This window comes from Puntigrus tetrazona, chromosome 19, assembly GCF_018831695.1.
Source record: "Puntigrus tetrazona isolate hp1 chromosome 19, ASM1883169v1, whole genome shotgun sequence".
Lineage (NCBI taxonomy): Eukaryota > Metazoa > Chordata > Actinopteri > Cypriniformes > Cyprinidae > Puntigrus > Puntigrus tetrazona.
In genome coordinates this window covers 18225476-18245438 of record NC_056717.1, presented here as the reverse complement: position 1 = coordinate 18245438, position 19963 = coordinate 18225476, and the positions used below count along the sequence as shown (strand labels likewise).

At 38.5% G+C, this 19963-nt stretch overlaps 3 protein-coding genes across 8 annotated transcripts; 2 read left to right on the top strand and 1 right to left on the bottom strand.

Annotated features, from left to right (window-relative positions):
• The first annotated feature begins 603 nt into the window (after positions 1-603).
• On the top strand, positions 604-3911 carry hax1 (HCLS1 associated protein X-1). Its single transcript, XM_043217537.1, has 7 exons — positions 604-762; positions 1802-2064; positions 2187-2374; positions 2456-2519; positions 2832-2953; positions 3117-3234; positions 3452-3911. Exons 1-7 carry the CDS (start codon positions 692-694, stop codon positions 3520-3522), a joined length of 897 nt encoding a protein of 298 aa, XP_043073472.1. The 5' UTR covers positions 604-691; the 3' UTR covers positions 3523-3911.
• Positions 3826-19646, top strand: cks1b (CDC28 protein kinase regulatory subunit 1B). Of its 6 annotated transcripts, none has more exons than XM_043217540.1 (5): positions 4586-5132; positions 6328-6437; positions 18678-18751; positions 19014-19141; positions 19228-19646. In XM_043217540.1, the coding sequence occupies exons 2-5, from the start codon at positions 6351-6353 to the stop codon at positions 19272-19274; spliced, it is 336 nt and encodes a 111-aa protein (XP_043073475.1). In that variant the 5' UTR covers positions 4586-5132; positions 6328-6350; the 3' UTR covers positions 19275-19646. The 6 variants fall into 6 exon arrangements, with proteins under 6 accessions (XP_043073478.1, XP_043073475.1, XP_043073473.1 ...); XM_043217538.1 differs by having other exon boundaries at positions 4586-5148; XM_043217543.1 differs by lacking the exons at positions 18678-18751; positions 19014-19141; positions 19228-19646 and adding exons at positions 3826-3965; positions 14215-14350 and having other exon boundaries at positions 5012-5148.
• Positions 7679-16941, bottom strand: znf687b (zinc finger protein 687b). The gene is made up of 10 exons (XM_043217536.1): positions 16845-16941; positions 13192-15478; positions 12356-12657; positions 12026-12210; positions 11721-11897; positions 11471-11633; positions 10787-11125; positions 9703-9815; positions 9470-9572; positions 7679-9402 (listed from the first exon to the last, which is right to left on the bottom strand). The coding sequence occupies exons 2-10, from the start codon at positions 15455-15457 to the stop codon at positions 8815-8817; spliced, it is 4236 nt and encodes a 1411-aa protein (XP_043073471.1). The 5' UTR covers positions 15458-15478; positions 16845-16941; the 3' UTR covers positions 7679-8814.
• Positions 19647-19963: the final 317 nt, after the last annotated feature.

Genomic DNA, 19963 nt, shown 5'->3' with positions numbered 1-19963 from the left:
CTGAAGTCTGCTTCTTTGTCTTTAGTTATAGGATTTTTAAATGTTGTTTTGCAAACAGTAACCCCCTCTTTTATTTTTATTTTTTTTAGCCCACAGCGTTTTTTTTAAGCCTTTTCGTCAGGCATCTTAATGTCAAGGTGTCAATTTGTTGTTGTTATACATAAAGGGATCGTTAGTGTTGATTTGATATATTGAATTAAACTTGCAACACATGCAAGGGTCGGAGGGGGTTCTTTTTATTAACCTCAACTTATTTGAGACCAACACATTAAAATATACATTAAAACAACGTCTTAAATGACCACGTTAGTGTTCTTTTTTTTTTTTTTTTTTTACATTTCTGTAGTTTGACAAAGTAGCTTTAGCTTCTCCTTACAGCACCTAATGTGAATCTTTCACGTACATTTGTCGTAAACTAAAAAAAGGAATATATTTTCCAAACACCAACAGTGTGGTATTATTTCTATTTTACTTTTATAATTCAAATTTAAAATTTATATCCCACATCTTGTCATTTTTATTGTCAATCATGACGGTCTGTTACGATTGACTTTTATTTTGAAAGCCTTTTCCGGAAGTTAGTGGAAAGATCTCGTAGGTTTCTTCGCTGTCCTTCCTGTGCTGGGTCTCTGATGTAACTGTGATTGTTATGGTTCAGCTTTAGAAGGATCACTGGATACTGCGTCCTTAAATGAGCGTTTTCGATCTGTTTCGTGGGTTTTTCGGGGTCCCCGGAGGTCGTTATCGTGGTGATGGCCGCAGGTGAGTCCAACTTTAGCGGTTTAAAGTTTGAATGCCTCCTTGCAGCAGCTGTTAGACTAATACTTTGAAGAGTTAAGGGCAGCGGTCGAATTGTAAAAACGAAATAAAAATATTCAGGGCTGGGTGTTGGATGAGAGGTACCTGTGGCTACTGATAGCAAAATTTCTCTCGTTATGTAAAAAGTTATTTCGTATAAAAATGGCATGTCCCTGTTTTAATAAATGATCTATTGAATCGTTCAAAACGGCTGATTCGGTTATAAAGGAAAGTGCCTGCGTCCCAATGTGTATATTATCCATCTTAAATTCTATGTGATGGTAGTTTGGAATACTTATAAATATAAATATACAAAAATATTTCCGTCAGGTAAACGCAGTCGGCTACGTCTTAAATAAATGTATAAACCGTTAAGAACATATTCTATGTGTGTCAGTATAACAGAGCCATTCATTTCTTATATTAGACTAAGACCTTTTTTACACCAAGCAGGTTAACGATAAAGACAACGATGTCCATTTTTGCGTCCACACGAGCGAACGATATCGTCGGTTTATTATAAGCTCGAGCGCGCGATAGAAGGATTGATTGTGATTGGCTGAAAAAATAGTTCTGTAACTCAACGAAATCGTCTGTGCCTTTATCGTTACACATGAGGACGATTTTCAGAACTATATCGTTATCGCGCTGGATGTGAACCGGCCTTAAATCTTGACAAGATTACACTATATAGGTTCAAAATATTGCGTCCACGCTTCACAGTATTACTCATTTTTATTTGAGGAGCTTTCTGTGTTGGTGTCAAAGTAAATTGGCGAATGTGTTTTTATTACCACCATATGAACTTTAAAGAGTACGATTTTATTAACCGTCAGTGCAGTTTTTAACGATTTGGTGATGTTTTCCTTGTAGTTTTATTCTCAAATCATACAAATTGCTACAGTACACACTCTTTTTATTATTTTATTAGTGTTATTTTTCCAGAATGTGAAGAAAATTTTTTTTTTCCACTCGTCAACTAATTTGAATGCGTTTTGATCAGGGACCCCTTCTTTGATGGAATGATTCATGAAGAAGATGATGATGATGATGAGGAGGAAGAGGACGACAGTGGATTTCACCGTCATGACTTTAATAGGCCCCATCGGGACCCGTTCGATGACGTCTTCAGATTTGGTTTCAGTTTTGGGCCCGACGGGATGCGCTTCGAGGAGCCTCAGCTGTTTGGCCAGATCTTCAGGGACATGGAGGAGATCTTTGCCAGCATGGGCCATTTTGATGAGCGTCATGGCTTCGGACACAGAGGTGCATTTGTTGGCTCTTCGTTTTTTTCAACTGCCATGGTTTTTGAATGAATGTAAATTTTGTAAGCTGGTTGGGTGCATTTTATACATGATGCTAACTCGCGCTCTTCTCCTGCCCAACAGGTCTGCCTCCTCAGGAGGGTACAGAGAAAGGCAGGGGTCGGGCAGGAAGCAGTAACCCGATTAGAGATTTCATGTTGAAGTCTCCTGACGCACCCCTCCCTTCCCCCTCAGAGGCACCAAAGGACAGGGATTACTCTTCTCCACAGGATCCCAGCAGCCACTTTCCTCACTGGAGACCCTTCTCCAAGGTAAACCTATTCCCCCGATTCATTGCTTTTAGAGTCTTTTCATGCTGGCTTGTCACCTGGTTGTCTTCAATTTATTCTTAGTTTCATGATCTTTGGAAAGATGGCCAATTAAAACCAAAAGAGGGAGAGAAAAAACAGGATTCAGGTAATGCATTTCACTTTTTCTTTTTCCCCTATAATTTAAGTGAAAGTACAGACAGTGAGCAATTTCTTAAATAATTTTTTTGCTATTCTGGGGACACCAGAGACTTCTGTTACACTTTTTTTTAAAAGGGGCATAATATGTTACATTTAAATAACCTCCAGATAAATAAAAAAATGATGGGTCACTGTAGTATGAAATCAGATTTTTCATTTTGGCTGATTTTTCTGCTGACAATTCCAATTTGTTGACTTTCATCCAGTTGATACAATGTATAATTAATCTAGAACTTTTGTCTTCTGCTTCCACCCTCAGATCTGGACTCGCAGGTGTCTTCAGGGGGTCTGGATCAGATCTTGACACCTGCACCTTCACAGCCAAAGATAAGGTCGACTTTTAAGTCTGTCAGCGTCACCAAGGTGGTCAGACCAGATGGAGTGAGTCCTCCCTCATAATTTTGTACTCAAAAGTTATTCTGATCAAAATACAGTCTTCTTGTAGAGCAACTGTCGAAATATACCACGCATCTTGTTGTCTAACAAGTCTGTGAAACGCCTGTTTGTAATTACGATAATGCAGGTTGTGTCTATGTGTGTGTAGACGGTAGAAGAAAGACGAACAGTCAGAGACGGTGAAGGAAATGAAGAGACTACGGTGACCGTCTCCGGTCCAGGTGTCAGAGACGGGCCACAAGATCCGTCTGGTCCGCTCATGCCAGGTTAATGGTTTCTAGACAACTTTTTAAGTGTCCTGTCCCATGTAACGTATGGTCTTAAAGGTACAACACAATGAGAGCATTTAAAATAGACATTTTATATTTTAGAGGATTTCTATAACATCATCGTTTACTTTTAGAATAGCTTTTATTTCTTCATTCAGAATATCCCAGAAGCTTTTCCTGAATAATCATTCAATGTCTCCTCTGCATATTTCAGGTGGATTGAGCCCTTCTATTGGCATGCAGGATGAGTTCTCAGTGTTTTCTAAGTTTTTCAGAGGCTTTTGAGGCTGAAGAAGCTGTGAAGACCAACCTAAGGACGATCTCTTATCATCTTTTCCCAGCAAATCAACTAACTGCAAGCTATGATAATTATTAGTTGATTGTACATGGTTCATTCTGATTGAATTTTTCAGTGCGAATGTGAAGATCCATTCTTTATCATTTGAGTGAGAACCCATTATTTGCTAGTAATGTTGCCCAATGTTTTCAATACATGTGTATTGAGAATAGTTTAAGAACTGTGTTAACATTGAATCTTGGGTTAGTTGTTGAAGCATTGTTCTGTGAAGGACAATTTTAGCTTGCTGGGAAAGAAGAGCAGATACTGCAAATAAGACAGAGCTAATATATTTGTAAATTGTTTTCACTGTGTAACATAAATGAATAATACCTGCCTTGTTTTTCTTTTGTTTATTTATTGTTTTAAGGATGCTTTGTTTTCAGAAAAAGTCAGTTTAAAAATACATAGTTATGATATAAAAAAAAAAAAAACCTAAAAATGTGATGTTTTTCTTTTAAAACGTAAAGTGAAGACCAAAGCCAAGCCTGGTTTTAACCAGTTCGAAGAGTAACAAGGAAACTGATGATGAAAGTTGTGATGAAATGGAGCTTTTTTAAAATGATTTTTAAAAGATTGTGGGCCGTTTATCTTCACTACAAGTTAGTCGGATCTTCAAGTTTCCAGAATATGATCTCATTGGGTATTTTTTTTAGCGACAAAAGGTTTCATTTTGAATCTGTCTGACAACAGGTTGACCCAGTTCTGCCACATCTAGAGACTTACCTGGTTTTTCTGTCTGCTCTTGTTGACTGACAGTTTTTGAAACATTTAGTGTAATGAGGACAATGCAAGCTAACAAGTTCAGTAAACAGTAGTTACACTTTTAAACAGCTATTTGAAATGAATAAACCGTAAACAGAAAATTATTTTGTATTCACCAATTTTGTATTTACCCATGGCACGTACAGGAACATAAAGGTCAAAGACGTGGGAACCAAACCTGACACGCTGCTGGTTATAGTGCATATCATATCAATATTTTTTTTATAAGTAGATAGCTATACAGATATGTAGTCATTTCAATTTTATGTGCAATTTTGAATAAAACATGAATAACCAATAATGTAATAATGTTTTTAGACCATAATTATAATTTTAGTTAATTGGTGAGACTTCTATAGATATGATAAGAACATTGAGAACATGGGCACATTAAGAAAGCAATATTGGCCCTTAGGGTCAAACATTTATGGTACTCATCATATATCAACCAGTAGTGTCGCTTAATTACCTGGAAAACTAGTTTATTAGGGAAAGAAACACTGAGAAAACATGGCCTGAGGGCAAACTCGCCATTAAATGAGAGAGATAAATTTATGCATGTGCTTATGAATGTTATTTAAAAAACGGTATTGTGACTTTGTATCTCACAATTTACATGTTTTATATGTGATATAAAGTCGTTATTATTATTTTACTTTTTTTTTTATTCAGTGGCGGAAACGGGCTCGCAAACGCTGATTTCACGCAGCCGCCATGTTGAAATCGAAAGCGAGGCTCCGGTGGTAGGAAAACCCGGAAGTAGCGTGTCTGCTGCTGCTTATATTTTACAGCGGTTGGTGTCCAACGAGGCATGTGTTTATATCCAAACTAGAAAGTTTTTATCATAGAAGTTGTTTCATATCTAATGCTGTTTCTGTTTTACAGAGATTTCAGTGTTCTGATTAGGAAACCAGTGGTCCTCCTCTCCCTCCTCATTAAGTGTTTCAATATCATGACTGGACATGACAATGTTAAAATATGGCATGTCATTTCTTGAGATAATAATCAATGGTTATATATTACGTTATCTGCCCTGCTCGTTTTGTTTGAATACTTTATCAGTCATTAATACTAATGTCTTGCAGTCTCTACTAATTAGGTGATGTGTTGAATTAAGTGTTTGATAAAGGGAGACATACAAAATGTGCAGGGCAGGGGCGCCTTCAGGACAGCTTTAAAAACTACTGGTTTAGATAAATGTAAGAGTAACACTTAAATCTCTCACACATACACAACCAAATGTTCTAATTACATAAAATCGGTGTTATATATATATATATATATATATATATATATATATATATATATATATATATATATATATATATATATATATATATGTGTGTGTGTGTGTGTGTGTGTGTGTGTGTGTGTGTGTATATGTATGTATATATATATATATATATATATATACATGTATATATGTATATTTGTGTATATATATATATATATATATATATATATATGTGTGTGTGTGTGTATATATATATATATATATATATATATATATATATATATATATATATATATATATGAAATGCATGCTCACATAAGATGCCTTTACATGCCTTTAAGATGTTTACATACATAAAATTGGATAAACAGATGTATGTGCATGTTTTTGTCATTCCTTGCCCAGACACACACTTGAACCCTAACAGATAAGCTAGTTTTGCATTTAGTTATGCGGTGTGATAATTAGCTAAACATTTATTTATTTATTTATTGGGAAAGACCAGGGAAGGTCTGGCTCTTTTCATCAAAGACCTGTAAGATTATGTGAGAATGATTCATTTTTATTTGGAATTAATCACATTCAAAAAAAAAGTTTTTGTTTAGATTGTATGTGTATATGCATTATGTATGAAAATATTTACCTATATAATTATATAATTATTAACCACAATTAATCATTTGACAGCACTAATAAAAATATGTCCAAAGCATTGGAAGATCCTCATAACATACCAGCTCCTTCTGATCTACAGCTGTCCCGGCGATCAGCATCTGGATGGGGTCTAACAGTGGATATGCCATCAACCCGGCTCAAGACTTCGGCCCGACATTACATTGCAGGATGGGGACACGAAGTGTTCAGGTCAGTCTAACATACACACAAGGTCAAAGGCTTTTCGTCAAAGTATTTTGCACTGAAATATTTACTTAATTTTGCTGATATGGTGTGACAGAGAAATGTAAAAGAACATTGAAGATAAAGTTCTCTAATGCTATTTGTAACCCTGAAAATGGAGATAAGTTCTTCTCATGTTTTTGTGTTTTGTTTTTTGCATTTTTGCTGTAACACCACAGGGCATACATACATACATATATACATATACATATACAGCAAAAATAGTAACATTGCAATATTTTTACAGTATAAACCTGACAAAACTGAATTCATTAATCCAGAAGTCTGAGTCACGTGATCAGTGATTCAGATATCCAGCAATCTAATATGTTGATTTAGTGCTCAAGAAATGTTTATTTTTTATTATCATATCTTATTATTATTATTCTTGTGTTGAAAAAAATATTGCTGCTTCTCATTAATTGTAAATAATACCATTTGGAATATATATGCTTAAGTTTATTCTTCTTTACAATTTATTACACATTTCATTCAGTGTTTTACAATTTCTTATTAACTTGTCATTTATGAGTGAAAATTGATTTTACACAATTGTGTCCCCAGTGTAGACATGAACATTGTCGATGTAAAAACAGCAGGACAATACAATTGTGCATGTGTTTAAAAAAAAAAAAAAAAAAAAGACTACTTAGACACTAACATGAGGGCTTTTGTGCGTCACGGCTGGTGGTGTAACTTGTGTGAGCGTTTATTTATATGCTATATACATAATATTTAAGGATTACTGCGTGTATGATATTAAAATACATTTTTAAAATAATGTATCTCAATATCTACTGTTGAATTACAGCTCAAAAAATGTACTTTATATTCACAAATAGTTATCAAAAATCATATACTGAACCAATAAATTGAGACTTTATTACTTTATTATTAGTCTTATTTGTTAACATTAACCTGAACAATTGAAGAGTTCATTTTCAAAAAAACGAATAACTCGTGTAAAACCACGGTCATAAAAAACATGATTTCGAATTTTTGAATCATCTGTTTCTGCAAATAAACTCTTCAGTTGTTTTTATAAATACTGGCATTAACAAACATTAACAAATCATCACGCTCATCATCAGTTTGTGTTCATTTTAACACTGAAAAAACATATTGCTATGTGTTACAATTTTCAGAAGAAATGGCATTAGATAAAGATGATAAAAAGCTTTGCAGCAGAATGATCAGGGACACCGTGATCTGTACCGTACCAATTTACTGTTTTATTTAGAAAGAAGGGCAAGAGAACTGACACAGATGTACGGCAGTGAAACAGGCAGGTCATCACAGAATAAGATGGCTGTCTATAGACCGTCTATGCATGGGACATATACATATATTACTGGAGGGATAGAAAGTCACACTCACACGGATGATTCACACGATCACAATATTATTTATAAGAAATGTGGTTTTCGACAAGCACAGAACTTTCTGATAGAAAAGACTCTTATCAAAAAAAAAAAACAAAAACACAAACAACATTCATATTTGTACATAATTCGTCATAAAACACACAAGCAATCCTTCAAACTCAATGCCGATTCAGACGAAGTCATAAAAATTACACCAGGCTCCGAACGCAAACTTTCACTAGTAGTATTTCAATATCGACTTTCAGCTAAGGAGGAAAAAAAATTAAAAATACAAAGACTGAACTTATTCACATTTCCAAATTCAACAACCATATCAAACTGATGTACTGCATTTATACACATAAAATGTGCTCAAGTGTATCTGTGACTGAAATGTATCCATGTTTACTTATATTGACCTTTTTTTTTTTTTGACTATTTAAACTTTACAATCCATCTTTGACCTCATATACGTCTGCTGTATATCTCCTTGCACAAAAGAAACTTTTTCACCTCACTTTAAAGTCTGACGATTATCAAAAGACCGATGAATGCTTCGATATAAATAAATATCAGTACTACAATGTCTATACAATATTGTTACATTTAAAAGTCAGTGTTTTCCATTATAAAAAAAAAACAAACAAACCTTCACTAGCACCCTTTTTGCTTTAATGCTTTTTTGGGGGGTTGACGCGAAACCCAGCAGATGCCCATCTGCTCGACGTGAAACGAGTTTTCGAGCAGATACAATTTGACCTTGTAAATTCATTTAACAGGCTGAGGATGTTACAAACGGGGAGGAAAGGGGGAAGTAACTGTAATATCTCTGTGTTTCGGAAGACAGATCACGTTATAATCATAACGACGGGTGAAATTTGCCAAATGGTAAGTATTAATCTTAAACTCGTCTTGGATGTTCCAAAGCCGTGACCCCATTATGCGATGGCTTTTCCTCATCTCGTCCCGTCTGGCTCGTCCTACAAGGGCTTGTCGGTCCTTCGTGCCGTGATGAAGGCCATGCCGTGCGTGCGGAAGTGCGTGTTAAGGTCCGAGGCCTTGTCGAAGCGCCGGCCGCACACCCTGCAGCTGACCCCTCCCTCCCCCTCCTCGCCCGCTTTAGGTGAGGACGGCGAGCCGTCCTGCGGCGACGCGCCAGGTGATGCGTTTCCGCCCCGATTGTCATGCTGACCTTGGCGTAAACGGTGCGTGATGAATTTGTGTCGGCTGAGCGAGCCGGCCGAGGCGAAGCAGGCACCGCACTGCAGGCACTGCTGAGGCGAGTTCTCCGCGTCACAGTGGACGGGAATGTGGCGCTGGAACTCTTCCCAATCCTGCGTGGTGAAGCCGCAGGGGGTGCAGCGGAACGTGCCGTCGTCTTCTTCCTGCTCGAGCGGCCGGTTCTCAGAAGCTCGAGTTCTTTTGGCTGGGCCCGAGGCGTCTTCTCCCGCGGCGTCATCGGTATCGGCGCCGCCCCCGGCTGGTGGAGCTCCGCCCTCGTTGTCGAGCTCGGACGAGCTGCCCGCCCCTTCGCCCGGGAGAGAGCGCTTTCTGGTGTTTGGAGCATTCTGGGAGAGGAAATTACACTCAATATATGGATAATCAAATATCTAGAGGTGAAGTATCCAAACTGACCGGTCTGTCCGTTGTCTGTCGAGCTCTGATGCCATGTCTGACCCGAATGTGCTTCTCCAAAATCAGGCGACTACTGAACGTGCGCTTGCCCTCTGAGCAGTGCCTGAGGAGAGCAGTATATATGGAGAATATATGCAGAATTAGAGGGGCCAACTAAACAAACGATAAATAATTTTTAAAGAGGGGAAAAATAATACATATAAAATAATTTTGTGGTGGAATGTTTGACTCACGGGCAGCGGAAGACCCTCTTGACGCCCTCATGTATTATTCGGACATGCCGACGAAGGCTGTTGGCTGAACTGAACGAGCGTTCACACAGTCTGCAGGGGAACTTCTTCATTAACTAGTAAAAAAAAAAACAAAGACAAAAGAAATAATTTATTGCTAAATATACTAAAAAAATTTTTTGAATAGTGTCACTCATTATTTTTACTTACTATTAATTGAAACAATAGTAAGAATAATTAAAAATGTATTACATATTACATTTTCACAAACGTTCTTTTAAAATTATATGTTTTATAATCGATTTATTTTTGATGGCTTAAGTCTAAAAAATATTAAAATGGAATAAATGTTTTAAAAATAAATACACACAAATAATAAGGAATTTAAATTTAAATGTAAACTTTTTCGCCAATTTGTTACCTGCCATTCATAACGTCTACTAGCCAAAACAAACTAACAAAAAACATAGAAATAAACAATTGAAAATAATAATGTTTTAAACATGTTCAGTACTGATATTTGAAATTAAATTGAAACGCTTTAAATGTAAAAATTATGTAGCAGTAAGTCACAGTTAAGTGAGTCATTGCGACTGAACCAACTTAATTGAACAGCTGATTCATTCAGGAACGTAAACACCATAATGTAGCTCAGAGATGCAAAACATAAATTCGTCCTCCCCACTTTTTCGGGCAAATATTTTCATAAACTGTTGTGAATAAATATAGATTTAAATTCAAAGAGACATGATTGTCTGTGTAACTTAAGTAGTGTATGTTTCATTTATTCATTCATACTCGACACCAGAGGGCGCTCTCGCACAGAAATCCTAGTATGGACAAAAGCATTGTTTTCACAGAAAAACAGAAACGTCTAGAAAATGAAGACATTAAACCTATGGTTGTGATAATATATGGTTTGTGTTTTCCAAGTTATCTCGGAGTGCTAACTCTGACATAGCATTTATGTGATTATTCAAACAATTTCCAAAAGCGTTCATTTGACACTGTTACCTTACCTGCACACACACACACACACACACACACACACACACACACACGTGTGTATGTTTTTAAGAGTACCTACCGTGCCATGTTCATTCTTCATGTGGTCGATGTACTCCTCTTTCTCAGCGAAGCGTTTCTTGCACTCTTTACACCTCCACTCCATACTCCCGCTTTCTGGCGAGCTCACCTGATCTTCCTCCTCATTCTCCTCCTCTTCCCCTTCTTCTCTCTCTTCCCCTTCATGCTCTCCCTCCTCCTCTTCCCCCTCCTCATCCTCATCCCCCTGTCCCTGGCTCAGCTCATCCGAATTGTTTTCTGTGGGTTTAGGTTTAGAGGTGGAATTGCTGGAGGGAGCCGAGACCGGAGATGAGGTGGTGGGCGGAGCCTCAGCTTTGACAGACAGGCCTCTATGAGCAGTCTAATGGGAAATATTACAAGACAGCTCTAGTTAAAAAGCATGAGCGTGACTGACAGGAAAATGTGACAGTTCACAGCGAAGCGGCTGTTATACTTGGTATGAGCTTTAGACAAAGTGATACAGAGAAATCACTTAGCAAAGGCCAAACCAAGAGTTTACTGTATGCCTTTATTGACAGCACATTCTTTAGAGGAAGTGGAAAGAATGTGCAACACAAAAGACAAAATAACAAGTAATTAATTGAAATCTTAATTAATATCCTCAAATGCACTTTATATAATAATAATAATAATAATAAGCATTATTATTAAAAAATGTAGTTTATAATGTGTTGGTATTGTTTACCTTGATGTGTTCCATCATGGACCCTTTCTGGGCATAAAGTTTAGTGCAGTCTGGACATTTGAACACATGCACCTTCTGTTTGGCCAGGTGAGTGTCAAAATGCATGTAGAGCAAAGGTTTCTGGGTGAACACTGTGTCACACATGACACACTTGTAGATCATCCTGTAGAAAGAACGTAAAAAAATTAGACTTAAAGAACGTATTTTTTTAGAATAAAATACAAATGCTTTGTGTGACGGGTCAACCTACTTAGCTTGGGCAGCTGTGAGGGCGGGATGCTGGGAAGTGATGTGCCCCTGGGCACTCTGGGCAGATTTGAAGGCCATCGGGCAATTGGGGCACTTATGAAACACCTCGCAGTGAGCTGTTTGAATGTGGGACTTGATGGAGTTCAACCCTCCGAACACAACCTGACAGCTGGAGCACCTGGAATAAAGAAAGCAGATTTGAGCAGGTGCAAGTATGCAGTTTCTTTGATTTAAAGCTGCAAAGCACGGAAACTTTTGTGGTCTGCGATACCACAAAACACTGAAAGGAATTTGATGGCTAGGAACCTGTAGCCGATGCGCCTGGCAAAGTGCAGGCAAGACTCTTCCAGATGGGTCTGAAACGTGGCCTGACGAGCAGTGCCTCCACACTCTGGACACACGTGGGGTGCACGGTGCTTATGGATCCGCTGATGGGCTGAAACACTGCACCAGTTAGGCAGCATCATGGGGGGAGAACAAAGCATACACGTCTGAAACAAAAAGACAGCAGTTAGTAAATGAAGCATTTTTAGTGAATGTGTAACATGTAATAGTCTCATGCAATGATTTACAATGTTGCATTATATTCTACTATATAATTGCTTTTCTTTTTATTTCCAAAACTTTGCAAGTTACCGAATTAGGAGTAGCTCGGATCTGCTGGAAATGGGTCACTAATTCAGCCTTGCTTGAAAACTGGGCTTGACATTCAGGACACTTGAAGTTGTGGTATTGCAGGGCTTCGCCCTTCTTGCAGGGCAGTGGCATCAGGGCCTGGGGACTCTGGGGTCCACGGCGAGCAGGGCTGGGCTGGGTTGAAGCAGTGCCTGGAGAAGGAGAGTCCTTCAGTGGACTGGAAGTGGACGGTACAGAAGTGGTCCCTGTCGGAGTGGTGGAGGATGACAGGGGTGGAGAGGAGAGTGATGGAGAGAGCATACCTAGAGAAATTAGAACACTTAAGATTATTTCACTGCTGATAAGATGGGCTTATAATAAAATTAGTCTGTCTATAAAAAAAGGTGTACAAAAAAAAAAGAATCGTGACATGACTAGAGACAACAGAAAAGAACTGTGGAGTTCTTTTGCCAAAAACACCCACAATGCAATTCTGATTTTGTTACCGCACACCTCTATTGACCTGACAGTCTGTGGGTGGGAATACAAAAATGTGAAAGCTTGATCTGTAGTTTACAAAAAGTCCCAGTCTTTTGAAAGCTGCAGAAACTACAGATTAAACTTTATTGTTGTTTCTGGCAACAGAGAATGCCACAGTTTTATACATTTCGTCATTTTGTCAAGAAGCACAGATAATTTTTTCTTATAAATAAACTGGGACATTTAAGTAAAGGTAACAGAGGGGTGAAAATCTCTGAATTTATTTTAAAATTATTATTTTAAATTTTAATAATTTTATTATTTCAAATCAATCCTATTCAAATTAAGACAAAAAGGCAGCATGCTGCAGAACTTACCAATAGGAGTGGTGTCTTGCTGGCCGATCATCTGCTCCACTGTAACTGGTCTCATAACCAAATGCGAGCACTGCATGACCAGGCCTCGTTCCTTGTGCTCGCGAGCATGTAACAACAGGCTGCATTTGTTGAAGAAAGCTAGCCGCTCCGCACAGTGATTGCACGTCACTTCAATTCTCAAAGAGCGCCGGTCATAGTGTCGCGCCAGGCTGCGCTCCAAAGCAAAAGCATCTCCGCACTCCAAGCAGCGGTAGCCAGCAGCAGGCATAGGAAGACCCCATTCAGGGGGTGGCGGGGTCGAGAGATCCGGACGGTAGCTGGGCAGCAGGTTCTTGCTGTTCAGGATCTTGTTGAAAGCCTCAACTAGACTAGACTGGCTACGGGAAATAACAGCACCGGTGCTGTTGACAATAGATGCTGGTTTACACGGCACGGTGCCTCCATTGGCGGTTTTACCGACCGTAGGCCGCACGCTTATCCCGCCAACGGCTGGTGCGACTGGTAAAGTGGTGGCTTTCGTGATGCTCACAGCTGTGGCAGAGACTTTTGTTTTATCAGCTTGCATGGCCATTTTGTTTTGGACCTTGCTGGCTGCGGCAATCATGGCACTGCTGGCTTCTAGAGTAGATACTGGTAAGGTTGAGCATTTTACTACTTGACTGTCATTTTTTTTGGCGCCTTTTGCAGGGCCAGCTCGACCGCCCGTCTGGGTTTTACCATCTTTGTCTGCATTGGCAGTGCCTCCCTTACCAGCAACTCGGGTGACAGTGCGTGTAATACCTCCTGTTGACGTCTTAATAGTCTTGATACGGACCTTAAGAGGTCTGGAGGGAGCATTTCCACCAGGTAAAGCTTTGCCACCAGTGCTCGGTGATTCGGCATCTACTGGAATGGATTGTGCTCCATCTACCTCCATTTTCTCTCCATCCCTTTTTCCGCCATCCTTACCATCTGTGTTAGCTACATCTTGTCCATTCTCTGCTGAACCTTTGTCTACCTCCATCTCCTCTTCTTCCTCTTTAGGTTCTCTCAGGGAAGCAGAAGGTGATGAAGAGGCAGCTGCTGGACTGCATGATCTTTTGGTAACTGCAGATGTTGGCATGGAGGACTTGGGCATCTCTGGCTCGGGGCTCTCTGGTGAGTCTCGTTCTTCTATCACATGTTCTGGGTTTCGCTCTTCTTGGGGTAAACTCTTTCCGGTTCCTGATTGGACTGGTGCGGAAAGCCAGTTCTGTTGAGCTCGAGGTGAAGCAGGTGACGCCAAGGGAATGTCACCTGGTTTGGGGTAAGCGCTGGGCGATATGGACGTCGAAGGAGGGAGAGAAGGAGACTGTGAATTTTCTGGAGGTGACCTCAGCCGACGTGATAATTTCGGTGGAGTGGGAGAGTCTGGACTCTCATGGATGACCAGAGATCCTCCGGAATCAGGATCCGAATCCTCCTCATCTGAATCTACTTGTCTGAAAGCCGACGAACTAAGACGTGGCGATCCGTTAAATGGCTCCGTAAGAGAAGTAGCCAGCGGAGACGATGCCACAGCCCCGGAAACACGGGAACCAACCGATGGAGAGGACGAAGACGGTGAGGAAGACGAAGCTGTAGAGGGAGTGGAAAGAAGTGGTTTAGGTGGGGGAAAGAAAGGAGATGCTGCTCCACTCGTCCCACTAGGAATCGCAGGAGCTTTTGCTTTGTCTGTAGCTTCTAGGTTCATCTCCTGCTGCATATGTTGCTGTTGCAGAAGCTGCATTTTCCGGGCCCTTCCGACGGAGTCTCCAGCACCTTGTGCCATTAAGGGCTTAAGCTTATTGAAGATGTTGGTGCTCTGTTTGGAAGTGCCTGAAGATCCAAGCGCTCCTGCAGTCTCTGGAATCGCCTTTGAGCTGCATATGGGCCACTGCTCTCCATTCGGCTGGCTCCGGGATTGAGACATATGCACTGACCCGCCGGATGACACAAATCCATTATGGTTTAATGGGTCTGGTACCGAGCTGTCGCCACCATCAAATGGCTCAGGGCGAACACGGTTCTTCACAATCACACTCACAATAGATGGGTCGTTCTGAGAATCTGTGGATGGGCTGGGTGATCTTAAGGCTGAACTTCCTCCTACTGAAGTATCACCAGCCTTTATGAGCGATCCTCCGCCTGCTCCTTGATGCCCCTCCACCTCATCCGGGGCGGACTGAATAGCTTCTTTGGCATCAATGTCAGGAATGTCAAAAGCTGCCAACAGGTCATCAAAATCGGGGGTTTTCATGTCCCCCATGCCGGGTCAGTGGACTCAATCCTAGAACACATAAAAATAACATGTAAGAAAAATGTAAACAATTGCATAAAAATTATTTTAATTATGTTGTTCCAAACCTGAATAAAGAAGGTATTTTGAGAAATGTCATGTTTTTGTTTTTTTATATAATGGAAGTCAATAATCACCAGTAAAGTTTGGTTGTCAACATTCTTCAAAATATCTTGTATTTTGTATAAATAGGTTTGGAACACAATGACAATGATCAAATGATGTGAACTATTTAACTACTTTGGGTAATCCGTCCCTTTAAATCCTGTGTTGACATTTCATTCAATTTAAAAATAAAATAGAGACAGGGTATATGGTAGGGTTCAGCTAATATTTTTAACAATGCAATATGGTGTGATTAATTGTGATCTTTAATACAATGGGTAATATGATTTATTACCAGTTTATTTTCAATTCAAGCACTCGGGCTATCAGTTTTTAACAGTACCATAAACGCTTCGTGTCAAGGTATCTATGAGATGAAATTTAGCATACTTAATGATTTTCGCAGCATATATCCTGCTATTTTTGCTCGTTTCTTTTACTTCTGAAACAACGAAACATATCCACAAATACATAGCGCAACACCAAATGACACCGAACGGCTTTTGTTAGCTTTGGCTAACCGCCACGTAAATGCCTCTGTATAAACTAAGCACTGGCGACTGAACTGCAATGCATTTTACGTATGCAAAACGAACAACGAATCATTTAAAACACATACAAGGCAAAATTATGATCATGCATCCAATGATTGTCTAACAATGGATCACTTAAAGGTAACAGAGCCCGTTTAGCACGCTAAAGCTGCTATGGTATCAACACGAGAATCCAAACAAGCCCTCTCACATGAAATACAAACACTGCACGAATACATAATTTACAAATAAAGAAATATATTCATGCAGTCACAAAAGAGCACGTTACAGAGATTGATAGTATACGTTTGTGACAAATACAACTGACTGATAACGGCTAAAACCTGCAGCTGACCTGGCTAACTACAAATGGGGACCGAAACTGAATCGCTAATCGTACGATTAAAGGGCTTCTGTCACATGCTGTCCTTTAGAGGTGGCTTCGGTGTGGCTGGACTGATAAATAAACAGCTGGTGGGTTGATAAGCAGATATGCGTGGTGTATTTTTGGGTTTGTTCTGTCATGACGGCGGGGTCCGTGCTGCCCCGTCGCGAGGGTCATTTAAGCACAGGCCAATGCATGTGCACGGCAACGTTTACCTGTTTATAAATAACCTCACGTGAATGCCGCATTATGCCTTTTTGATCATGCGTTTTGTGTAGGCGTGTATTAATTTACGGATTGTGTATTTTCATGCACGGGGAGCTATTTTGTTTACCTGTTTTTTGAGATTCCCGACTATCCTCGCTCCAGATGAAGCGCCTTAACTTCCCGTCATCGATCGAGTACGGCCAGGTCTTGGCAGATAACGATGATAATAATGCACGGGGAAATGATTTTCCGTCTTCTTTTGTTATATTGCTGTGTTTGCCTGCGTAGGTGTGGGGATGTTTTAGCATTTTATTTTAAACTCAACAAAAATCACGATCACTGTCGTTGTGTTTTACGGATGTACAGTTGTTATTTATTTATATCCTTCCAGGATCTCATATTTCACTGTCTTTAGGTTGATTTGGTTTAGGCCTTGATTAGAAGGATTGCGGATTTTGTTTGCACCCCATAGCACGGAAGATTCATGCTTATTGAATTATTGTATGATACCGTATGCATTTTAACGTGAGTCCACATTCGAATAGAAATGTTAGTGCCTTTTCACATATTATCCACAAAATACACACAGCTCAGATAAATCAATAATTTAATCGAGAGACTGTGTACCAATATGAAAGTGAAATACATTATACGTGAACATTTTCAAATCATAATTGTCTCATGCGTAATCATAATTGTCTCATGCATATATATATATATATATATATATATATATATATATATATATATATATATATATATATATATATATATATATATATATATAGATACATTTAGCGAATAAAACAATTATTCATTTCGTTCATTCATTTAATGCCAGTTCGTTGTTATTGTAAGAGGAGAAATATGACAATGATTAGTATTGACAGAGTACAAACTGCATTGAAATGTGCCAAAATATGCAAAAAAAAATCAATTTTAAGCACCTGAAAAAGGAACACAATACAAAATCTGATATACTAGGTTTTAGTGCCATCTAGAGCTCACTGACGACGTGCACAACTGTGCACAATTTTGTTATTATTATTATTATTATTATTATTATTATTATTATTATTATTATTATTAGTTTATTGGTCTTTATAACAAAATATTAAATGGAATTCAGTAAAATGGAAAATGAAATAAATCTAAATTAAGGGTATACGAAAAATAAAAAGTAAGCATGTTATCCAGAATGAGCAGCACGGAAAAAATCATATTTTTTCCTTTAATCCTGCAGATGTTAACGATGCTTTTTGAACATCATATATATATATATATATATATATATATATATATATATATATATATATATATATATATATATAATATATGCAATATATCATATATATAATTAAAATACGGTCATAAGGAAAAGTTCATATAAAGATAAAGATGAAAGGAAAAACAAGTTAGTTCTAATCACTGATCTCTATTAATAGAGAAAAGTGAAAGTGGCCATAAGGACTTTTATTTGTGAAACGTAACAGACGTCCGACGTCTTAGTGACGTCCTCACATCTTATCCAATCAGAAAGCGCTTGTAAAGATTTGAACGCTTATGCGCTTCAAACTCGATGAGAGGGAAGTTCAGGGAAACGTAAGCGGTGGCTGATTTAGTAAATTGCGTTGGAAAAAAGTTTTCACATTCAAACACAAGTAGCGTTTAATGAAGTAATCGCCATAATCGTTACCTTTACAAGAAAGAAGAAGTAGTAAGTGAATTATTAATCCAGAATAAACGTTGAATTATCGAGCATTAGCTAGCGTTGCTAGCCAGCATTGGAGGGAACAGTCTTATACATGTTTTAATAAAACCCCTCTACATTTATTGAGAAGTAAAACTAATATTCACTATTGTCCTTTTATTTATGTTAAAACGAGTATTAATTTACTGTACATAAACGGTGTAAATGACGTTCATGATAAGTCAGTTATTTCCTGTGTTTTTCATTCAGGTAAAACATCACGCTATGTCTCACAAGCAGATTTATTACTCCGATAAATATGACGACGACAAATTTGAGTACAGGTAAGCGAATAGATTTGAATCATCTGTAAATTAACAGTTTACAACTAATGTTTTGAGGTTTTAGAGGAGTCCCAGAAAAGCAGTGCTGTCTATATACTACTTGGTGATGTCTCGATGCTAAACCTTCTGCTGAATCACAAGATAAAATGAAACTAAGTTGCCATTGAGTTATAATACGTTCAGAATAGGTCTATTTTCTGAGCTGCTGACATGATAAAAAAATTTGTTAGAACTATCATGTTTGTTTTCCATTCATTTTCAGGCATGTAATGCTTCCTAAGGACATCGCTAAAAGAGTTCCTAAGACCCATCTGATGTCGGAGACCGAATGGAGGAATCTGGGTGTTCAGCAGAGTCAAGGATGGGTGCATTACATGATCCATCAGCCTGGTATGTGTGTGTGTGTTTGCTGGGATGTCAAAAGCTCTACTGTTGTCACTGTTCACATGCATGTTCATAACCTCTGTTCTCTATAGAACCACACATCTTACTCTTCCGACGTCCTCTACCTCAATCCCAGTGACTCCAGAATCACAAAGGAATTCTGAAAACTAGATGCAATCTGAAGATGTCTGAGAGATGCCGGGCGCACTCCGGATCAGATGGTGTCAATATCATTCGTGCTGCTTTAGACTTTCAGTCTGTTAACTATTATGTGAGTTAGATTATCTTCACCGTGCTTGTTCTCCGCCCTACCTGAGAGAGGGAGAGAATTATGCTCAATTTCCCCGCTGTGCCTGTATTTATTATTCCTTATCAGTCTTGCGTTATAACGATTCTTTATATGAGCTTCACTTGATGCATTGGTGAATTGACTCTGTAAGGTCTAGCAGCATTAGAAATTGTTGTACATAGTATACATACTGCTTTATTAAAAATAAAAAATAAAACTCTAGCTGTGACTTTCACTTCACTGAAATCCGAAGCGTGGTAAAGTTAGTTCCCTTTCAGAAGAGATGCTGCATACAGTATAAGCTGGTTATATGACGTACTTGGGCCTGTTTAGGAGTAAGCAAGCAGATAACCTCAACTTTTGGTTCCAAAATGGAGGTAACTTTCAGGGTATGCAACTTGCTTTCTGAAGACAGGTTGGGTGTGACAGGTTGGGCACGATATTATATATTACAATGAAGTGTATACAGGTTATATATATATATATATATATATATATATATATATATATATATATATATATATATAATGGTTATTATA